This window comes from Limulus polyphemus, unplaced genomic scaffold (assembly GCF_000517525.1).
Source record: "Limulus polyphemus unplaced genomic scaffold, Limulus_polyphemus-2.1.2 Scaffold3089, whole genome shotgun sequence".
Classification (NCBI taxonomy): Eukaryota; Metazoa; Arthropoda; class Merostomata; order Xiphosura; family Limulidae; genus Limulus; species Limulus polyphemus.
The window spans coordinates 54165-72985 of record NW_013668699.1 but is presented as its reverse complement, the minus strand read 5'-3'; the positions used below and the strand labels follow the sequence as shown (position 1 = coordinate 72985).

Sequence of the window (18821 nt, the reverse complement as noted above, 5' to 3'; positions counted from 1 at the left end):
GAATACTGGAATTTGGCGTCATTCTTTGAACGCACTCTCAAACACAAAATGTCGAACGCGTTTATGCGACAAGGGATCGCAAACCGTGAATTTTTCAAATTCAAAGTGGAGGCACGCTAATTACTAGGCCACATCCGGCCCATGTGAGGACAGATGGTATCTAAAGATGAATTAAGATCATAGATCGAACTTGAAATGTTAAAATAACTTAAATATTGTCACAAGCTGAGGTACCAGTCTTTTGTCTGAGTGATGAACTTAAAAAACAAAAAATGTAGGAGGATGCTGTGATAAATAACGCAAAAATCCTAACTTTCACACAGTTTATTATACATAACATATTATTAAAGTATTCATTATTACCTCACCTAAAAGTTTTAAGAACTCACTACGTATATGCTTAAAACATGGTATACACTTTGTGATGTTCAGGTTGTGAAGTAGTGGCCGTAGGGATGCTTTCTGTTACGTTATCAATGAATTGACGGTTACTGGTCGCAGAAGTGTTTTATTGGATCACGGGTCAAAATAGGAAGTTGGTGTAACACGAGAAACTGCTCTTCATATCAGCCTTATGATGACTGTTGTCGTATCAACTTCATCTGAGCTTATGTATTATTGCAATAGTGGCGGCCATTTTTTATTTCAATTTTCTATAGAGAGTGCTAGCGCACTCTCTGATATATATAAGACATTTGTGTGCGCTCCCACACTGTTTGTATGTTGTGTTATAGAAAATTTAATATGTGTGTGTGTGTTTTCTTATAGCAAAGCCACATCGAGCTATCTCTGTGTCCACCGATGGGAATCAAATCTCTGATTTTCGCGTTATTAGTCCGAAGACTTAGCACTGTCCCACCGGGGGACAGAAAAGTTTATAATTTTTTTTTTTTTTGGTGAAGAACGTGGCGCTGTATATGAATGTACTTAACGTTAACTTACGTCAAAGATAATAAATGCTTGATAACAGTAATAATGAAAGGTGGAGGGGTTGTGAACCCTTCATTAACATGCCTTTTGTTCCAAACTATCATCCCACAAAGTTTGGTTGAGATTGGCCTAGTGACCTAGGAGTAGTTACATAATGGACAAACAGACAGACACACAGGTCTTTATGCTTTATATATAGAGAGAAATGTTTTACAAAATACATTGATAATACAAGTACTATTTCTTATAAATCTAGTAAGTTTAATAAGATGTAAAACAGTGTGTATCGAGGTAAAAAAACAGCAAACGCTGATATGTACAAGTATATATATATATATATATTGGTAGCCAAACATAAAAAGTAACAAATATAAATATGCTAAAGTACATTTGTTGAAATATTTACCATGAAGCGACAACAATACAGAAACAGTTACTTAAAAGAAGTTAGCATAAAATGAATAAGATATTTATTTTACAAGTCTCTTTATTAAAAAACTACATACCCATATATATATATATACATATCCACTTATAAACGTATATAATTTCAATATTTAATGTTCTGTTGCGTTTTTTATAGCTGTTTAATGGTCAATAACGTTAAAAGTGTAACGTTAAAACGCTAGGTTTTAATATTGACTGGTCTGAATAATTTCAAACTGAAAATTCTAGAAATAATCCAGAACTTATATTAATATTATTTAATAATAACAACAGTACAGTATATATATAATTTGAGTCAAAATAAACGGAAGTTTTTACACAGATATTCAGCGCCCTCTTTACATAAAAAATAATGTTTACAGTGAACTTACATGATTTTGAACGGTTGTTGTGGTCTACTGCTTCAAGGATTAACGTGAATGATTTCTGAAAAAGAAGGAGATTACTTTAACAGATCATAGAAATACAAGTACCTTAATTAAACTAGTAATACTTATTTTACACTGACCACGTGAGTGCAAAAACAACTTTCGGGAATTTTAAGCCTTAATAATTTTGAAACCGATGACGAAAAACATTACTATCGTAAATATAATTATGAAATATAAATATCAAAACACTAAGTCTGTAGTATATACATTTAACCACCATCCTGTAATGAAATGATGACTGGGTGTCTGTTCGAATACAAATATAAATATCAAACACTAAGTCTGTGGTATATACATTTAACCACCACCCTGTAATGAAATGATGACTGAGTGTCTGTTCGAATACAAAATACAATTTTGCTAAAAGTTTATCAAATATAAAATTTACCTAAAAAATATAATATTGTCTGGCGTTTATTATGAAAAAATACATCAGAAATAATTTACTGAGATTAAAGAAATCTAATGAAGATATATAGTTGCTCATAGGTATTAATAATTCATTTCAAGTTACATACACTACACTGCCTTTTTCGTGTACTCATTCTAAGAACTAGTGAGTGAAAGCAAATAAGAATATGCTAAAATATGGCAATCATATTATATCTGCCATATATATAGTGGCGATGAGGTATTTCGTACAAGCCCCCGCCCAGTGGCATAGCGGTATGTCTGCGGCCTTACAACGCTAGAAACAGGGTTTCGATATCAGTTGTGGGCAGATCATAGATAACCTGTGGTGTAGCTTTGTGCTTGACTTCAAAAACAAACACATTTTCGTACAATACCAGGACTCATGATGCTGGCCAAAATGCGAAAGATGTACTAGTTGTCAAGGCGCTACTTATGTCGTCAATTGCATGAACAACATGTAATGGAGTGAAGTAAGTGTAGTGATCGTCTTATTCAAGTCATTCACAAAGCAGAATTAGGGTAAAGAGTAACAATCTATTGTTATTATCCTTTTAGTAATTTCTACACATATATTACTCCACTTCCTTGTTAAGAACTGAAATTTATGAATTTGCGAACATCTGGTAAGTCTGCTTTGATATATTACTTTCATTCTCGTATACAACAAGAGAGAGAGAGTGTGTTATGTTTGCCTTTATTAGTTAGTTCACAGAGAACAGTGTTTATTTTATCTGCCACTAAGTCAAGAGTGTTACGTTAGCCTTAAAAAAAGTATATAATGTGTGTGTGTGTGTGAAATTTGAACAAAAAAGTTAAGTAATTTTACATTATCAAGATAGAGGGGGTTAAAAAACAGCACTCCCATGCCTATGATGGATAGTATATGAATTGAAGAAGCTGGGCCATGAGAATGCAATAAGAACAAAATAACAACAAGTTTAAAGCTATGACGTGGGATATTGTAAAATGTATCCGAAGAAGTAGGACCCACCCTCTATTATCTAACCTCATAAATTGCATAATATAATATATATATATATATATATACATAAAGAGAGAGAGAGAGCAGTCGTAGGTGCTCAAGTCCACAACGTCTCACATTCAGGCTTTCGAAACAGAAAGGTTATTAATCACAAACTTTTTCCAATGGGCTATCTATGATGTGTCCATGGAAGGTATCGAAACCCAAAGTTTAGCGTTATACGCCCTAAAGGTTACCGCTGAGCCATAGAAAAGACTTGCGCTTATAGAATAAAACTTAATGATTTTAACCATTATGCTTCATATAAATGTTTTCGATTATTCGACCACAAATATAAACATATTTGCATAAATTTCACCCTAACAAAACCAAAAATAATAACTGAACTTATTAAAAGAAGTTACTTAATTTCAACTCTTTAAAGTTTATTAAAATTATTACGTACTATATTTAATTCTGGCATATACACATGTTGAATTAATCAGATGAAGTAATCATATGCATGCGTGAGACACTTACTGGTGTTTACTTACGTAAGCTTCTTAAGTTACAGAGGGCTGTTAGGGTGGAGGAAGGGTGTGACATTTTTTTTTCTTTTTTTTTAGATTTGGGTTAACAATATTCTCATGTCAGTGTTATGACTATGTGAACGTTTTCATTATTATTTAACTGTAATGTTTACCACACGGAGGAATAGAGTGCCAACATCAAGAGATATGTGGTTCTTATCACTCTCGATAACACTTTTTCCATAACAGACTGCAGTCAGTCAAAGGTGGTAAATATGTCGAACACTAGATTTGGGCACCCATGTCCACTCTTTATAATTCCTTTTTACTTTATCATGCAGTTCGTGAGGCTAGGGAATAGACATTAAACTTGTTACACTATGTATCGCTACTTTTGTGTGGGTCCTATTTCTCCAGATACCTTTAAAAGCCAAGACATGTTTCATGACGTCCCTTGTTCCTATATTACGAATGTGTCTATTCTTCTGGAATATTTCACAAGCCTTCCAGACATGAGACTATTATTATTAAACGACTGAAATGTGATTGACTTGTTCGCACGAAAACGCACACGTTGAACTGTGGTTACAAATTATGAAACTGGTAGTTAATTTCATCTGGATTTAGGGATCTTTCATTGGTCTAATTAACCCGTGTCAATCACTCAGTAATTTTTTTTTCAAGTGTGTCATGGCTACTTACACAGTAAACGAGTTTGTTGAGTTTAACTGTCATTAAGGGTCAAAAGTTGAATACGGTCATGTAATACATACCATACATTTGTTTCTAACAGATACTGGTTCTCATGACAACAAAGTTATGTGATTCGCTAATTGCAGTAACAAAATCATACATCAACGTTGTGTTGAAGCCTAACCCGGGTAATGATATACTGGGGAGCGACTTACTACTTTAACAAGGATAATAATATAATGCAGCACATCAGTGCTATGAGCAGCGAAATTACGAATGTGCATTTACATTTTGATGGATTTGGAATTAAACTATCATGGAGGTCTTATAAACCTAAAATTCGGGATACCAGCGGTTGGCGCATTGCAGATATTCCAGTGTATAGCTTTGCTCTTAAAAACAAACAAAAGCTTTTCATTGAAATCCTACATAAAAAAATGCAAGGATCCTTAATTAAAACAAGTTAACCAATTAAGGATAATTGGTATTTACCAACACTTAACAGTTGGTGAAAGATCAACCAGTTCTACTGAAACGGTTACTTTAGTAAAGTTTCAAGGAAAGGTAATATCCGGGCATTTGTCATCAAGTGTTTCCTTCCAGAGTAAAGGAGCTGCTTATATTACTGGGATTTTTTACATTAACAGTTGTTTTCAGATAAACTCGTAAGGACGATGACTAAATAATTCAGAATAAATAGCCCCATTGGCACAGCGGTATGTCTGCGGACTTACAACGCTAGAAACCTGGTTTCGAAAGCCATAGTGGGCATAGCACAGATATCCCATTGTGTAATAAAATTACCATAAACTTCTCATTACTTTAATTTCATAAAATATAAAAGTTTCATAACAGTCTGCAAATTCTTGTACAAATTTTGAAACTAGATGGCACTCGTGAGACGCTTATTCAATCTTTACGTCCCTCCTCCCAACAACAAACACCCCGCACGGTATTCTATGTTTATATATATAATGGAAAACCAGGTGTGTCTAATAATCTTGTATTTTTGATTTTAATTATAGTGCAAACATTTCAACAGACTTTACCCATCATGCACGGCGTAAGTAAATTAGCATGATGGGAAATTAGCCTGAAAAATTTTAACACCTCTCCACTAGTGCAACAAGCACAGTTTATAATTAACTCTCATAGCCCAGTTCAATACGGGTACCGCTCCAATTAATAAATCCTAAACAAAAATAAACTTTGTTTTCTACATTAATCATATCAATTACCCCGATACCTATCATAAGATAACATCCATCGACTGTATAAAACGTACATTGAATTACTGTGTACGTAAGCCTAATTTTTCTAAGTTACAGGAAAATGAATTTAATTGCTGCTTTAATGAAGATAACATATATGGTATATAAATTATCTTGGAGTTTCCACGTGCACAAACATACGTATGTTTGTGTGTATATATGTATATATATATATATATAGCTTCTCCTAACAGTGAAGGAAAAAACAACAATGATTTACAATAATATTTTGGGTTTGTTTGCTTTTGAATTTCGCACAAAGCTACATAAGGTCTATCTGCTCTAGCCGTCCCTAAGTTAGCAGCTACCCTTTTACCAACTAATAGTGGGATTTATTATAACTTTATAACGGCCCCACGGCTGAAAGATCGAGCATGTTCGGTGAAGGGGATTGGAATCCGCGACAATCAAATTGTGAGTCGAGCGTCTTAACCACCAGGCCATGCCAGGCCTATTTGTTTCTGTCAATTATAGATAAACATATAATATTTTTATACTTTCCTAAGTAAACGTAGTAGATCATTGTCTACAACTATAACCGATCAATATCATTCAAGGATGAACGATTAAAGTTCACTTCAGTCATATAGGTATTATAACATTGACACTAACTTAATTCTACTTTTTCGTTACAAGCCACCTGGCGTACAATGAAATATACCTAGAAATTCTATTCTTTAAATTACGAACCAACTAATATCAGTATTTTTCGGACTGTTATATCTTGTAAACTGGTGAGAAGTTGAAATAATAAATTATCATCATATGAATGTTTTTCTAACGTTGTCTTATGTTTGCTATTTCACTCAACAAAATTTGCCCACCAATGGCTCAGAGATAAGTTAGCAGGCTTACGAGTCACGACGCTAAACATCGGGCTTCGATACCCGTGGTGGACAGAGCACAAACAGCACATTGTGCTTACCCAAATTTACTCCAGCATAAATAACGAATAGGGCGAAATGACATCTGCTCAATAACGTTATAACAAAGCCTACGTCTAACTAACTTCGATATACCAGTTTATGGTGATACAGGTCTGTCTTATTCACATATGACCAAAGTCAAAGCTCATTCTATATTGCTAATTTTCGTATGAATTCCAAGTACATATGTTTATTAATATGAGGAACCTGAGCAAATGATTTAGCCACAGGCCAAAACACGATACAACATGATCACAATTACTACTAAAGGAATTTGTTAACTTGGATTCTTTTAATATGATTTATTACTTGCAGAATTGAGAAAAAACAAGACATTTATTCACGACCATGGAGTTTCACCAAGTTTCCGAAGGTTTGAAGTATCAATTATATTTATTACTTGCACGTGAACTGAGTCAAAGCTGTGTCTGGGCGTTTTCAAAGATAAATATACTTAAATTGTTCAGCCTATTTCCAGCTTTATAGGTAAAAATAAGACACGGAGTACTTTGGGTATCGTCATAACCAAGGTTTTCAATCATAACCCATTACCTGGTTACCAGTATACAGGAGGTAAGACCTTTAAATTAAAACAAGCAGTTACTTTAAGGTAATTCGAATCGTAAGTCCAACTAACTAGACCGTTATATTTTCTTTAGGACTTAAACAAACAGAAAGGGTGTTTAGAAGAAAATGGTTAATGATTTTTTACATATAAGACCGACAAAGAATATAACGACGGCGAGAACCATCTGTAGTTCTAGACTGTCCCTCAACATCTGGCAAATACCGATGTAGCTGTAAACGAACAGAGGAAGAGCTAACACTAACATGGCGAGTACGGATGTTGATTCCCAGGCACGTGTTGTAAGAATATCAGCCTGGATATTCTCTTATAGTTGACAAGACAGTGAAGTTCTGGTAATCCGGAAACCCTGACCTGGACCGTGGCGACAAAACATTCAATCAATAATATACTATATTTTGTTTCTTAGTGCACGTTATCTCTAATATATTTACATAACTTTCAAATGATATTTTACGTCTAATACATAATTGTGCTATAATATGACAAAACATTAAATATACAATGAATAATGAAATCAAAATATTGCGGAAATGGACTGTAAAACTGGGATCGAAGGTCGTTCATTAGTTTTTATTGTAATAGCGTGAAAACCAAACACTCTATAAAAACTCTTTGCACATGACACCAGCCAGAACTGAAAGATGATTCTGTTCTAGCTGACACCTTTATCGGAATCTTAACTCATGACCTCCTTCGCTGTCAATAATAAACGTTCCCGCCTTGTCCTTGACCAGCTAGCTCTGACCCATAGTCACTTCAACTAGAAGCTCATGATTAACAGATGATGTTTACCTAAAGGCTGAACGATATCCTATCGGATAACACTTTTTTCGCCCAGACGTATATAATGACATAGAATATTCAATGAGTGTTGACTTCTTCACGATGGAATAAAAACAATTCTACTAAACTATGAAGAACACAGATTTAATGCAGTAAGTTGGTTTTTGTTTTTCTTATCTCTATACTGTTGAGATATGTGCACTGTCTGTGTCTTCATATGATAGACATTCGAATCTTTTGCTAAGTAAAATTCTTTCCTATACACATTGAAACCTAACGCCAACCAACAAATCCAAGATCACACGTTGTGACTGATCACTCGTAGCACGATACATATAAGGTTGGAGTTACTTAAAAAGAACGTACACACCGATCACATAACGCCTCTCAGACAGCGCGGAAGGTCACGATGTCTAAAGGTCAGGTCTTGTATAAAACGTGATCACTGCTAGATTACTAGCTGGCATAAGAAACTAATAGTCTTCGAGTCTGATACCTTGTGTTGCATATTTTTATGCTTTGGTGTCAGACTTGCATGTTCGATTTTATAAGTTCGGTTACTTGCTATGCTTTTCGTGGAGGCGGGAATACTGTCTCACCTTCTGAGTCAGTGTGAGTGTAAAAAGCGAGATAAAACGCTTACGATTCGGCTTGATCATTTGCATCAAATCGTATGTAACAGTTTCAGTGACGAATGAAATTGTAAGTTCTTTATGAACTTAATCTTTGGGCAAAATGTATACAAAGTGACTTGCATCAAGTCACGCAGATTTATTGTTTCATTTTTGAAATTTAAAACTTTTGAAATTTATAACACTATATAGAAATCATGATATCTTTAAGCTCTTACAAAACTATAAAACATTTCGGTAGTTGACTCACGACAGATATTAGCTCTACTTTATACGAGGTTAGTGGTAGTTAAGTAAGTTGGAGTAGCTTAGAGACGTTTATGGATGGTATATAGTAACTACTAACTACATATCACGTAGAAACCATGCTGGTTTATTTATTATACATAGGGAACAAGAAAAAATGTATCATACATGACACAAAACATTGAGCTAACTCCCAGATGATGAGAGAACACGAAACCAATAAATAATAATGTCTCCGCTATAAGCCATGTGATCATAATTAAACTGTTCTGATTGGTACCTAACACGCAATTTCTTAAAAACGTTTTTGACTAACATTTCGAGATTTTAAAAACTGTGATGTGGTATTAGCTAATATATATATATAGCCCAACACTAGAAATTAGATTATGTCATATTTAAAGGTAAAACGGGAAAATTTTTGAAATATTTGTAAAATTCAACGACGCAAAGTAGATGGCATATCTTGTGTGCGCTCATGGCACTATTTTTTTAAACTATATATATATTATCCAGATTACTTGTTTACTGTTTTTCTTCCTGTTTCCCACCGGAAGTAATTGGTGCTTCAAACCCCAAAACAGATCCACATCTTGTCTGGCGTTATTTCTGGAAGATAGTGAAGTTTTCAGAACACAATTCTGAACTGTCAGATCTTGTGTACGCTGAACGAAGAGCCACGCAAATGTACATCCACGACTTGTTTTGCGTTGAGGGAAGTGTTTACTTCCCACGGGTATAGGTTATCACTTTTGGTCACGGGCAGCACACGTTTTTGGTACTGCCATCTCGCGGATTATACACAAATAAGTAAAAATATCTCCAATATGGCAAACATTTACTGTGAATAATATGTAGAGACATCTGTGATTTACTTAAATACTTAGCAAGTGAGTAAAAGTAATGTAATCTTTGTCACCCAGAGAACAATATATATCTGTGAAATGAAATATTAGCCAAATTTACATAATTTCATTTCGTAAAACATGAATACAATAATATATTAATCAAGTAAAAATATCAATTTAATACAAGGTCAGTTGTCTATAAAACATTCAAACATTGAAAAAAAGAAACAACAACACAAACCCTTCAAATTTCACTGAATTCGGTAAATTGTATTATTTACAACACTGAAAAAATTCTTTACTGTGAAAGAAGTTTTTTTTTTATTATTTACACACCGAAGAGTTGTATCATGTACAACAATGCACGAAATGTCTTTAATGTGATTATTAAACGGTAGAACATACACCATTATTCATAAAAATAACAATTGAATATTGTTGTTTAATTAACATAGAATTTCCATAATACATTTTGAGTACTATCATATATCTCTATGCTTTCTTCAAACGCTTTTATTCATTAAATATCAGTTTCTTTTATAAAGCAATACATCATATGCTGTCGTTAGAGGGCGCACGTACTGACTAATAAAACGTAGAAACCACACATTTATTGTCGTCAAATGTTCTAATGATGGTGAATAATACAGTCATAGACACGTTGATGAAAAAATAGGAATAATTACCTGTACGGTTAATTTCAATGCGAATAATTATGATTGATTTTGCAATAGCCAATCGATTAATATTCATAAATATCGTAGCTATGATCTTATATGTTATTACTGTTTGTATGATTCCTACGGTATCTAAATAAATATATGTGCTTATTATGGTATCACAAAGGTTCAATTGACAGTAAATAACTAGTTATATTTTGTCTTGCAAGTTATATTCCTTTCTTTTTTTTAAAGAACTTCTGAATGATATTAGTTTTATTGACAGTATTGGTTAATATATATACAGAGTGGCCCTAAAGTAGGTATACAGTTGCATACGGACTTTTTATTCTGGGGTGTACTCAAGGACAAAGTGTACAGCAGGAAATCACGGAATGTTAACGAAATGAAAGGGTACATCACAGACGCATTTACAGAACTTGATGGACAGGCAGACTTGTGTCAGAAAGTTTGCAGAAGTAATTATAAACACGTCTTTCAACCTATCGAGAATAAACACTGAACATCATAGCTACTAACAAGTATGATACCACAAGTGAACGGCGTCGTTTTACAATATCCAAGGTAAGTTTACATGAGTTTCGGAACTAAAACTTAAAAGTATTTCTATACTTACTGCTCGACAGCAAAACAAATATATTTGTGCGAAATTCTGCTATGGTATTAGTTTCTCTTAAGAATAACTACATACAATTTTGAAGCTGTAACAAATCGAATAACAAGAAACACAACTCTCGGGTTTAGTTTTTGATTTGTCCTTTTTTTCATCGTGAAATTGTAATAAACACAATTTATTTGATGCAGTAACTTTATCACAATTTTAATTCTCAGTTGAAGATTCTCTACGTGAGCTTAAATATATGAAAAAACTTTCTTTAAAACAATGCATTTAAAAATATACACTAGCGAAGAATCGAAATATTCAAATAAATAAATGTCACTTGAGAATTCCCAGCAATTATGATTTTTGTTAGTGATATTTTCCTAAAGAAAAACCAAACTCCAGACGACCACCTAGTTGGCTGACGACTAGTGTTTAACATGATGGGCTGTAGATAAAAAGGTTCAAGGTTCGAGCCCGCGGTATACCTTTGATCACGCTTCGCACTTGCCGCTGTTGTGACATTACAACTGTGGCATTGAATCCTGTTGTTTGGTCAAGGATAGCCGCATAATAGGCGGCAGGTGCTGCTGCCTGGTTGCCCTCCCTTTATTCAGCAGTTCTAAGTTCGGGTGGCTATGTTTGTCTGGTGACATTAGGTGCCTTTCAGGTTAAAAATATCAAACAGACGACCATCATATAATCACGTATACACTGTTAGAAGGTTCGTCTAAATGAGATAAGAAAACAAACGATGTTAAGTGTTAATACGATGTTAATAAGGTTCTTTCTGGGAAATCTCAGAAAGGGTGTTTCAACATTCTTTTATGTACAAGTTTAGGATAAGCATATCCTATATTCCTCATTTTATTTTCAGTATTTATTGCAATGGGCAGTATATAGCAAAAAAAAAAAACTCAACATTTTAGAAGACGTTTACGAATATGTAATTAAACTCCTATTTGTCTTTTGTTTTTCTTTTTTGAAGTATCAGATGAACTGAAAAAAGGTGAAAAGGTTGATGATGTAATGTTTTGGTAAAGCATATACGACAGAAGTACCAAGAAACCAAAGCTTCAAATGTCTCCTTAATAAACATTACAGTGAGACTTTTTTTATTTTGCAAATATGCTAATGTATATATATATGTTTGTGTTTAAAGATATATACAATTTTCTACATGGTTGAAACATAACACACAAAAGAGACCTTAAATGATCACTCTTCATGGTCGAACTAAAATGTATGTGTACCAAGGTCGCCAAACCTAAAATAACCCTGGTGACGAGATAATTAAAGTAATCATCATCAAAGGAAACTTCTTTTATTGCCTATGATGTGATGCTATGACGTCATACATGTACTATAGAGCTTGTGACATCCTGTGGTACTAGATACCCTTGAAACCAGGGAGCTAATATACGTAATGTAATATTAATATATTATCTATTCGCTATCTTATTTCGTGTTTGTTTTTTGTTTTGTTTTTATCTTCTTACTAAATAAATACAAAGACAATTAGGTTAATGATGCAATAACTTGATTAACCAGTACGACAGGAAGATATATACATATATAAAATTATACAAAACTAAAGCATCCGTTTGTTATAAATGTCGTCAATTTATGCGACCACTGTTAAAAATATAGTTTATTGATAAGAAAAATGTGCGAAAGAACGTGTGTTACACATGCATTAAGACTGTGTTACAAATTTGTTTTTAAAGATAAAAGCACTTATTTATAAAATACATCATTAAACTCAGTGTTAACTGATCAGTAGAGTATAAATGATCTTGTACTATTCTGCGAAGAAGTACGAAGCGCCGAACGTCCAGTAATCATAGCTCCTGTATGCTATTTGAGTGATTATTTATTTTCATCAATATATCTTTTATCGATTTATAAACACAAAGTTATTGTTCTACATCTCTGAAACTTGACCGGGAGAGAAAACAGCCTAGTTTACTGAATTGAAACTGGACTGTGAGATGAGCATAATACTTCCATAGCGTAAAAATTCAGCACAAGCGCTGGTCGTGGTTAGCGTATGAAGTTGATATCCTGTTATATTACAGTGGAAATTCTGAGATATTTTACTGTTTCCGTAAACTATACGAAAAACAAAGCGCTTTTAAAAACGTCCCTAAGTATCTTACAAATTCATTTCTTATAAAAAACGGCATAAAGAATTAATTAACAGAGCTTGAGTACAGGGTTGAGCACGTTATATTTAAAAATACTTTGAATATGCAACTACAGATGATATGAAATCACGGTGGAACGGCGTGTATCAGAGTATTTTGACGTTATTTGGCGTTTCGTATAGGCAGTGTGATGCCACCGAAAAAAACTAAACGTTTTTTGTAAAGGTAACAGCCCTTTCCGATCTAAAATATTCATACACTCAGATCATAAAGATGTGTTCGGACTGGGTATTTAGAATTTCCAAGATGGCATTGGAAAACAAAGTAATATGCATCATTTTTTTAGATATCAGGATCTTCCAGAAAGAGTCGTGCCCCAACCAATGTAAGAAAAGTGCAGCGTCTTGTAACGGGTAAGAACCCATGAACACAAAGGCCAGTAGCAACAGCCGTCCACGTGCCCCAGACGCAACGTAAACAAAAAACTCTCCGTGTGGAAGTGTAGAAACAAGAAAAACAGAGCATGGGTTCACCAAGATAAGGCTTCCAAGTCATACCTCAGTCAGTTGAAGAAAGAAACAGGTATTCATACTATTCGAAGACATACTGGTCAAGTCATAGGCGCAGCACCTGTACAACTGGACTTTTGAAACGGGTGCTAGGAAACCATTATACTCATTCAATAAATGAATTATGGAAAGTACAAAGGCAGGAATTGTGTACTTTGGACATGGAAGCCTTACGACTGAGCCTTTTGCAGTGGAAATTATGCTGCAGGGGTATTGTCAAGATGCACGGTGGTCAGATAGAGCATGACAAGAAGCATTATAATTGAAATGTTTATACCAGTATGAACCTATTTAATAAGGTTAAGCCAAAATAATGATTTTCGTTTGTTTGTTTTCGGGATATTCGTAGAAAGCTAATGAAAGACTATCTGCGCCATCTGTCCTTAATTTTAAACTGATAGACTAGAGGGAAAGCAACAAAACATCAGCACCCACCGTCAACTATCGCGCTACTTTTCTCTTGACCGAATTGTGGGATTTGATTGTAACTCTTATAACGTCTACCTGGCCTCAAAGTGCAGTGCGCAATTTATATTATTATTATTTTGCGATAACAGGACGCGAATGATAGACACACAGGTCCATAGTCCCGCACGCTAACCATTGGGCCACACTCGGCTCCCAGAAAATGAAACGTCCTGCAACTCGACACTGTATTGTGTATGCAACTGCTATTAATTTTGTGGTACGTACTTCTTACAGTTCCTATTATAGTAGATAAGGCTAGATCTCGGGTTAACAATGTGTGTGGTGCTACAATTTTCATTCTAATTTGTAATTTTTAATCAGCTGTTTTAATGAATTTTAAAAAACAACAATATGTCTACATAACAACTTTAAGTGAAAAAAGGCTTAAAATAAAAGTTGATCCTAAGCGGAAAATTGACGAACCTTCTAAAGTGTTACTGAAAACCCTATCAAAGTGTGCAAGGCCAGAACCACAAACGTGTTTAGACTTCAATATCAAACTGTGAATCAGATTTTTATTATACTAACGTAAATACTACTGAATAAATAAAATATAAGGTGCTGGGGACAGACAAAATTTATTTATTTTTCTTTACAGTATAATAACCAGGGTAGATAACTGGAAAAGTTTGATTGCAATTTTTTTTAGGGGGTAAGTCCAATTTTTCATTTTTTTAGCGCAATGCTACATAATAGGCTATCTACGCTCTGTCCATCGCAGAGACTCGAATCCTGGCGTTTTCTTTATATTTTAAAATTGGAATAATTGTTGTGTAACCTTTATATATATATATATATATACAGAGAGAGAGAGAGAAAACGTTAAGTAATCTAAGGGGGTAGGGGAAAATAATATCATTCAAGGCGAGAAAAAAATATAAAAACAAAACTGTATTCTCAAGTTTCAATTCATCTAAATATGAGAAGTAAACTTAGTAGAATGTATATTCTGGAATAAATGCATCGTATTATTCGATATCACATTTTTTAACCTTTGTAATAAAACTGTCCTGAAGAGAAGGGAGAGCGTGGGAGTTACTTGACATACCGCTGATGTTTAACATGTACTTTACAATACTCTAGATGACCCCCTTTTATTTCTTTTTTTTTCAGAGGAAGAGGGGGTGTCAAAGACAGAGTTTACGCGCACATAAATGTCCGACATTGAACATGTCAAAGCATGCACTCAGGAATGCGATGTTTGCAAGGAACAGTAAGTAGTATACTGCAATCCAGTACGTTTTTGTTTTTGAGTTGTTTGCAAAGTGCAGGTATATCATACCGTACAGTACATAAATAAAACTTTGTGTTTTTTTGCAAGGAATCGTATATTTCTTAAATAGAACATCTAGATTTTAAAGGAGTTTGTTTTTTGTTCTTCAAAGGGGTTACTTACTATCATATCAGTTAAAAGATCTACTGGTAGCAACCCTTTCAGGAGGTCTTACCGTCATTAGTGTAGTCACGTGACCGTACGACTGCATTTTATATTAAGAGTTATAAACATACAAAGAAAAATGTTTAAATTTCATTGAAGTTAATTTCAGAAGCAAAGTTAGGGCAATTTCTGGTGAGATAACAGATTAACGTTTAGTAACTACATTGACTGAATAAATGGCACAACTGGTAGCAGCAAAATCAATTCCCTTAACAACAGTCAAAACCCTATATTGGTGGTAACATCAGCCTTTGTTTTCTTCTTCGTCGTCTTGTTTTCTTTTTCTTTTCTTTTTTTTTTTGGAAATGTAGTTTCCAGTTATAATAAAAAGATTTTTAAATTTTCAGAATAGGTAACACAAGAGTGTGTTTGAGCTGATTTTTTTATTTCTAAATGAACAAAAAGAAGAGGTAGTTTGGCTTTTTACAGCCTAATTTGGGTATTTAGAGAGTGTTTTAGAGCAGAGATTACTGTTGCCCCACTATGTCATGAAAAAAGTATAAAGTAGAATTCATAACGCCCGACGCCCAGGACAACAAGTTTTACCGTTACATTTTATCCGTTAGATAAGTAGTTGTTGTTTTTCTCATCGTCTGTACTACTGTTAGATTTCTAGGGAGCCACGCAAGTTGCTGAAAATTATGAACTGTGGGAGTCTAGCACATACACATGAACGTTTAAGAATGCAAGCCTATAAACTTCAAACCAGACCTGTGTACACAGATATACACGTGTAAGAATTGAATTCTTCAGTCACACACACGACAAGAAACGTATATAAATTAACACAACGATATTATTATATTACTTTTGTTTACAGTGTAAACGTTGGCTGCCAACTCTAGAAAGAATATATGACATAATTTTGAAAAATCCTTGAAGTTGTTTTACATAAAAACATCATTTAGTCTGTAGCAGCTTTAATGTAGGCTGTGATCTCTTCAGCTGTTCATGTTTTTGTGAAAAGCTGCAGGAGAAAACGATTATCTCAAAATTGCAAAATTGGATATACTGGGTTTTGTGTCTGAACTATACATATATAACTCAAATATGATTGCTAATACTCATATACATCTGGTTTGTCGATTTCACACACTTATAATCTAACAGCTGGCAACGGACAGTGAATACGGCAGAGAAGAATCCATGTTTTAGTATTTCGTATATTATGAATCAGAAACTTTTTAAAAACATATTAAATTAATGTAATTTTAATAACGTATAAACACTTTGTGTGGTGTCTGTAAAATAATGTATTTAAAGTAGATATTATGAGAGAAATTATGCAAATAATTGGGTCATCAGTGAATTTATCTTATTTCTCAATCCCCGAATTTGTCTTTCACTGTTTATTATTAAATAAAAGCAAAATCTTAAAAGTTATGTTCTACTTTTTTGTATGTGTTTTGTAGGATGGAGAGAAGGCAGAGATTTCTAAGAAGGACTAGTAGATATTTCTAACATTTTGTCCCTTGAACAATAAGTTGTTTTTCGAAATTTTCACACCTCTCCACGATGAAGTTTACCAGATTACGGATGCTTTTAAATCTTTAACTATAGTAATGGTATCATGAATTATGGAGGATACCTACTTTGAATAATAATAAAGGAATTGTCTATTTAGCAAATTCAGAAGTGCGTGAATAATTTTCAGTAAGCCCTTGAAAACAAGTGTCAAATTATCAAATAACTCTTCAATAACTTTTTATTAATTTCTAAATCATTCTTTTTAAAGCTAAAACATGAGAGTAAACAGTAAAATCCGTTTAATGAAAGTGTGTCTAAGGTTAATAATACCTCATAAAATGTATGTTAATGTTTTTTTTTATATTATTGGTGTCTTTTACTCTTGTGAAATCATATTTTTTGAACACCATGTTTTAGAATCTTGACCATATCCACAAAGACCTATTTCAGTGTTGAGTACAGTTGAAGCTCTTGTCTTTGGGGTTTTCTTGCGTATGGTGTAGACGCCCACATTCCTGGCTACTACCATAGCTTCAGTGCAACTACAGGGTTTGCCGTTTCCTTCCTTAATGACTATCTCACCTCATAATAGTTTTACTTTTCACCCCGCAGTTTAAACTGTAGCACTTCATTCTTCTTCTCTCCTGCTACCCAACAGTGCATCCTAGCGTGGGAAAAGACCTAAAACCTTTACGATTGTCACCTAAAACATTCAACCTCCATAAACTTTCTGTCACACACGAAGCAGTATTTCATAAACTGAGACTACCTCTGATCACCCACTTAACACGAATGATGTTAGTTAATTTAGTTTTATTATTGACAAATAATAATAATTAAAAATTATAAATCAGTGTCGGTATACTTTCCACCGTAAAAAACTGTCAAATAATAACAAGAAAGATAAAAACAATATGTGTGTGTATGACGATGACCACAAATGATTTATTAGGTTTTAAAAATTACCCACAGTTGCAATATACCTGCGCTTGCTCTTCCTAACAGCCCTACCTTGGAATATTTCAATCAAATAAAGTTCTTTATCGTCATGTCTTTGGAAATCCCATTGCACATGCGCTACGCTGTCAATGTCAAACTTTACTCATGACAAGACGTTACGTTCTCCTGTATAGTCGCCATTTTAAATATGGCAGCAGCGCTGTTTTCTTGCTTCTATATAATGTACGCTGTTTACTTAACTCATTTTTAAACCAGGGAGTTTTTAACTTACAACATGCAATCTTTTTAAAATAGTTTGTAGTTTATTTAATTTGTTGCCTGACCTTAGACCTGTCTTTAGAAAACATGTATTGATTGATTTCGGCGGGTTTGGCATAGTTTATGGTTACGTACAGAGAAACTTCCCAAGAGACAGAAAGTTAGGATATTAAATTTGTCTATTGAAGATTGTGTCAACCACACTAGTATGACCTGTCAGCGACTTACCAAATGTATACGAAAAACAAACAAACAAGGCTTCATATTACACCGAAAACGATACGCCATTTTGTTTATGTTTGTATATTGTGTTTTTACTTCTATGTGTGTGTTTATAATTACAATCCTAATTACTCGCTAAATAATTTTACCATTGAAAGCTGAACCTTTTCTACACAGTGTTAAACTCAGAATAACACACACATCTCTTTCATGTTTACTTCTATCTCACCAAGAATTTCTCTATTCATCAGTTCACTTATCGCTTATTTAAAGCAAACAATCTTCTAATGATACAGGTTTATTGCAGACT

The 18821-nt window shown here is 33.7% G+C and overlaps 1 protein-coding gene and 1 long non-coding RNA gene across 3 annotated transcripts in view; one reads left to right on the top strand and one right to left on the bottom strand.

The window, feature by feature from the left end:
* LOC106468631 (protein jagged-1-like) overlaps positions 1–18821 on the bottom strand; it is a 125509-nt gene that overhangs the window by 63508 nt on the left and 43180 nt on the right. The window contains exon 2 of the mRNA XM_022396976.1: positions 1749–1803. Coding sequence (XP_022252684.1) covers positions 1749–1803 — 55 coding nt within the window. The remainder of the gene's footprint in view (positions 1–1748; positions 1804–18821) is intronic.
* LOC111088080 lies at positions 2596–17209 on the top strand. 2 transcript variants are annotated; one of them, XR_002612689.1, is made up of 3 exons: positions 2596–2692; positions 15280–15379; positions 17017–17209. It is a non-coding gene; the product is annotated as an uncharacterized LOC111088080 (long non-coding RNA). The 2 variants fall into 2 exon arrangements; XR_002612688.1 differs by lacking the exon at positions 2596–2692 and adding an exon at positions 10833–10945.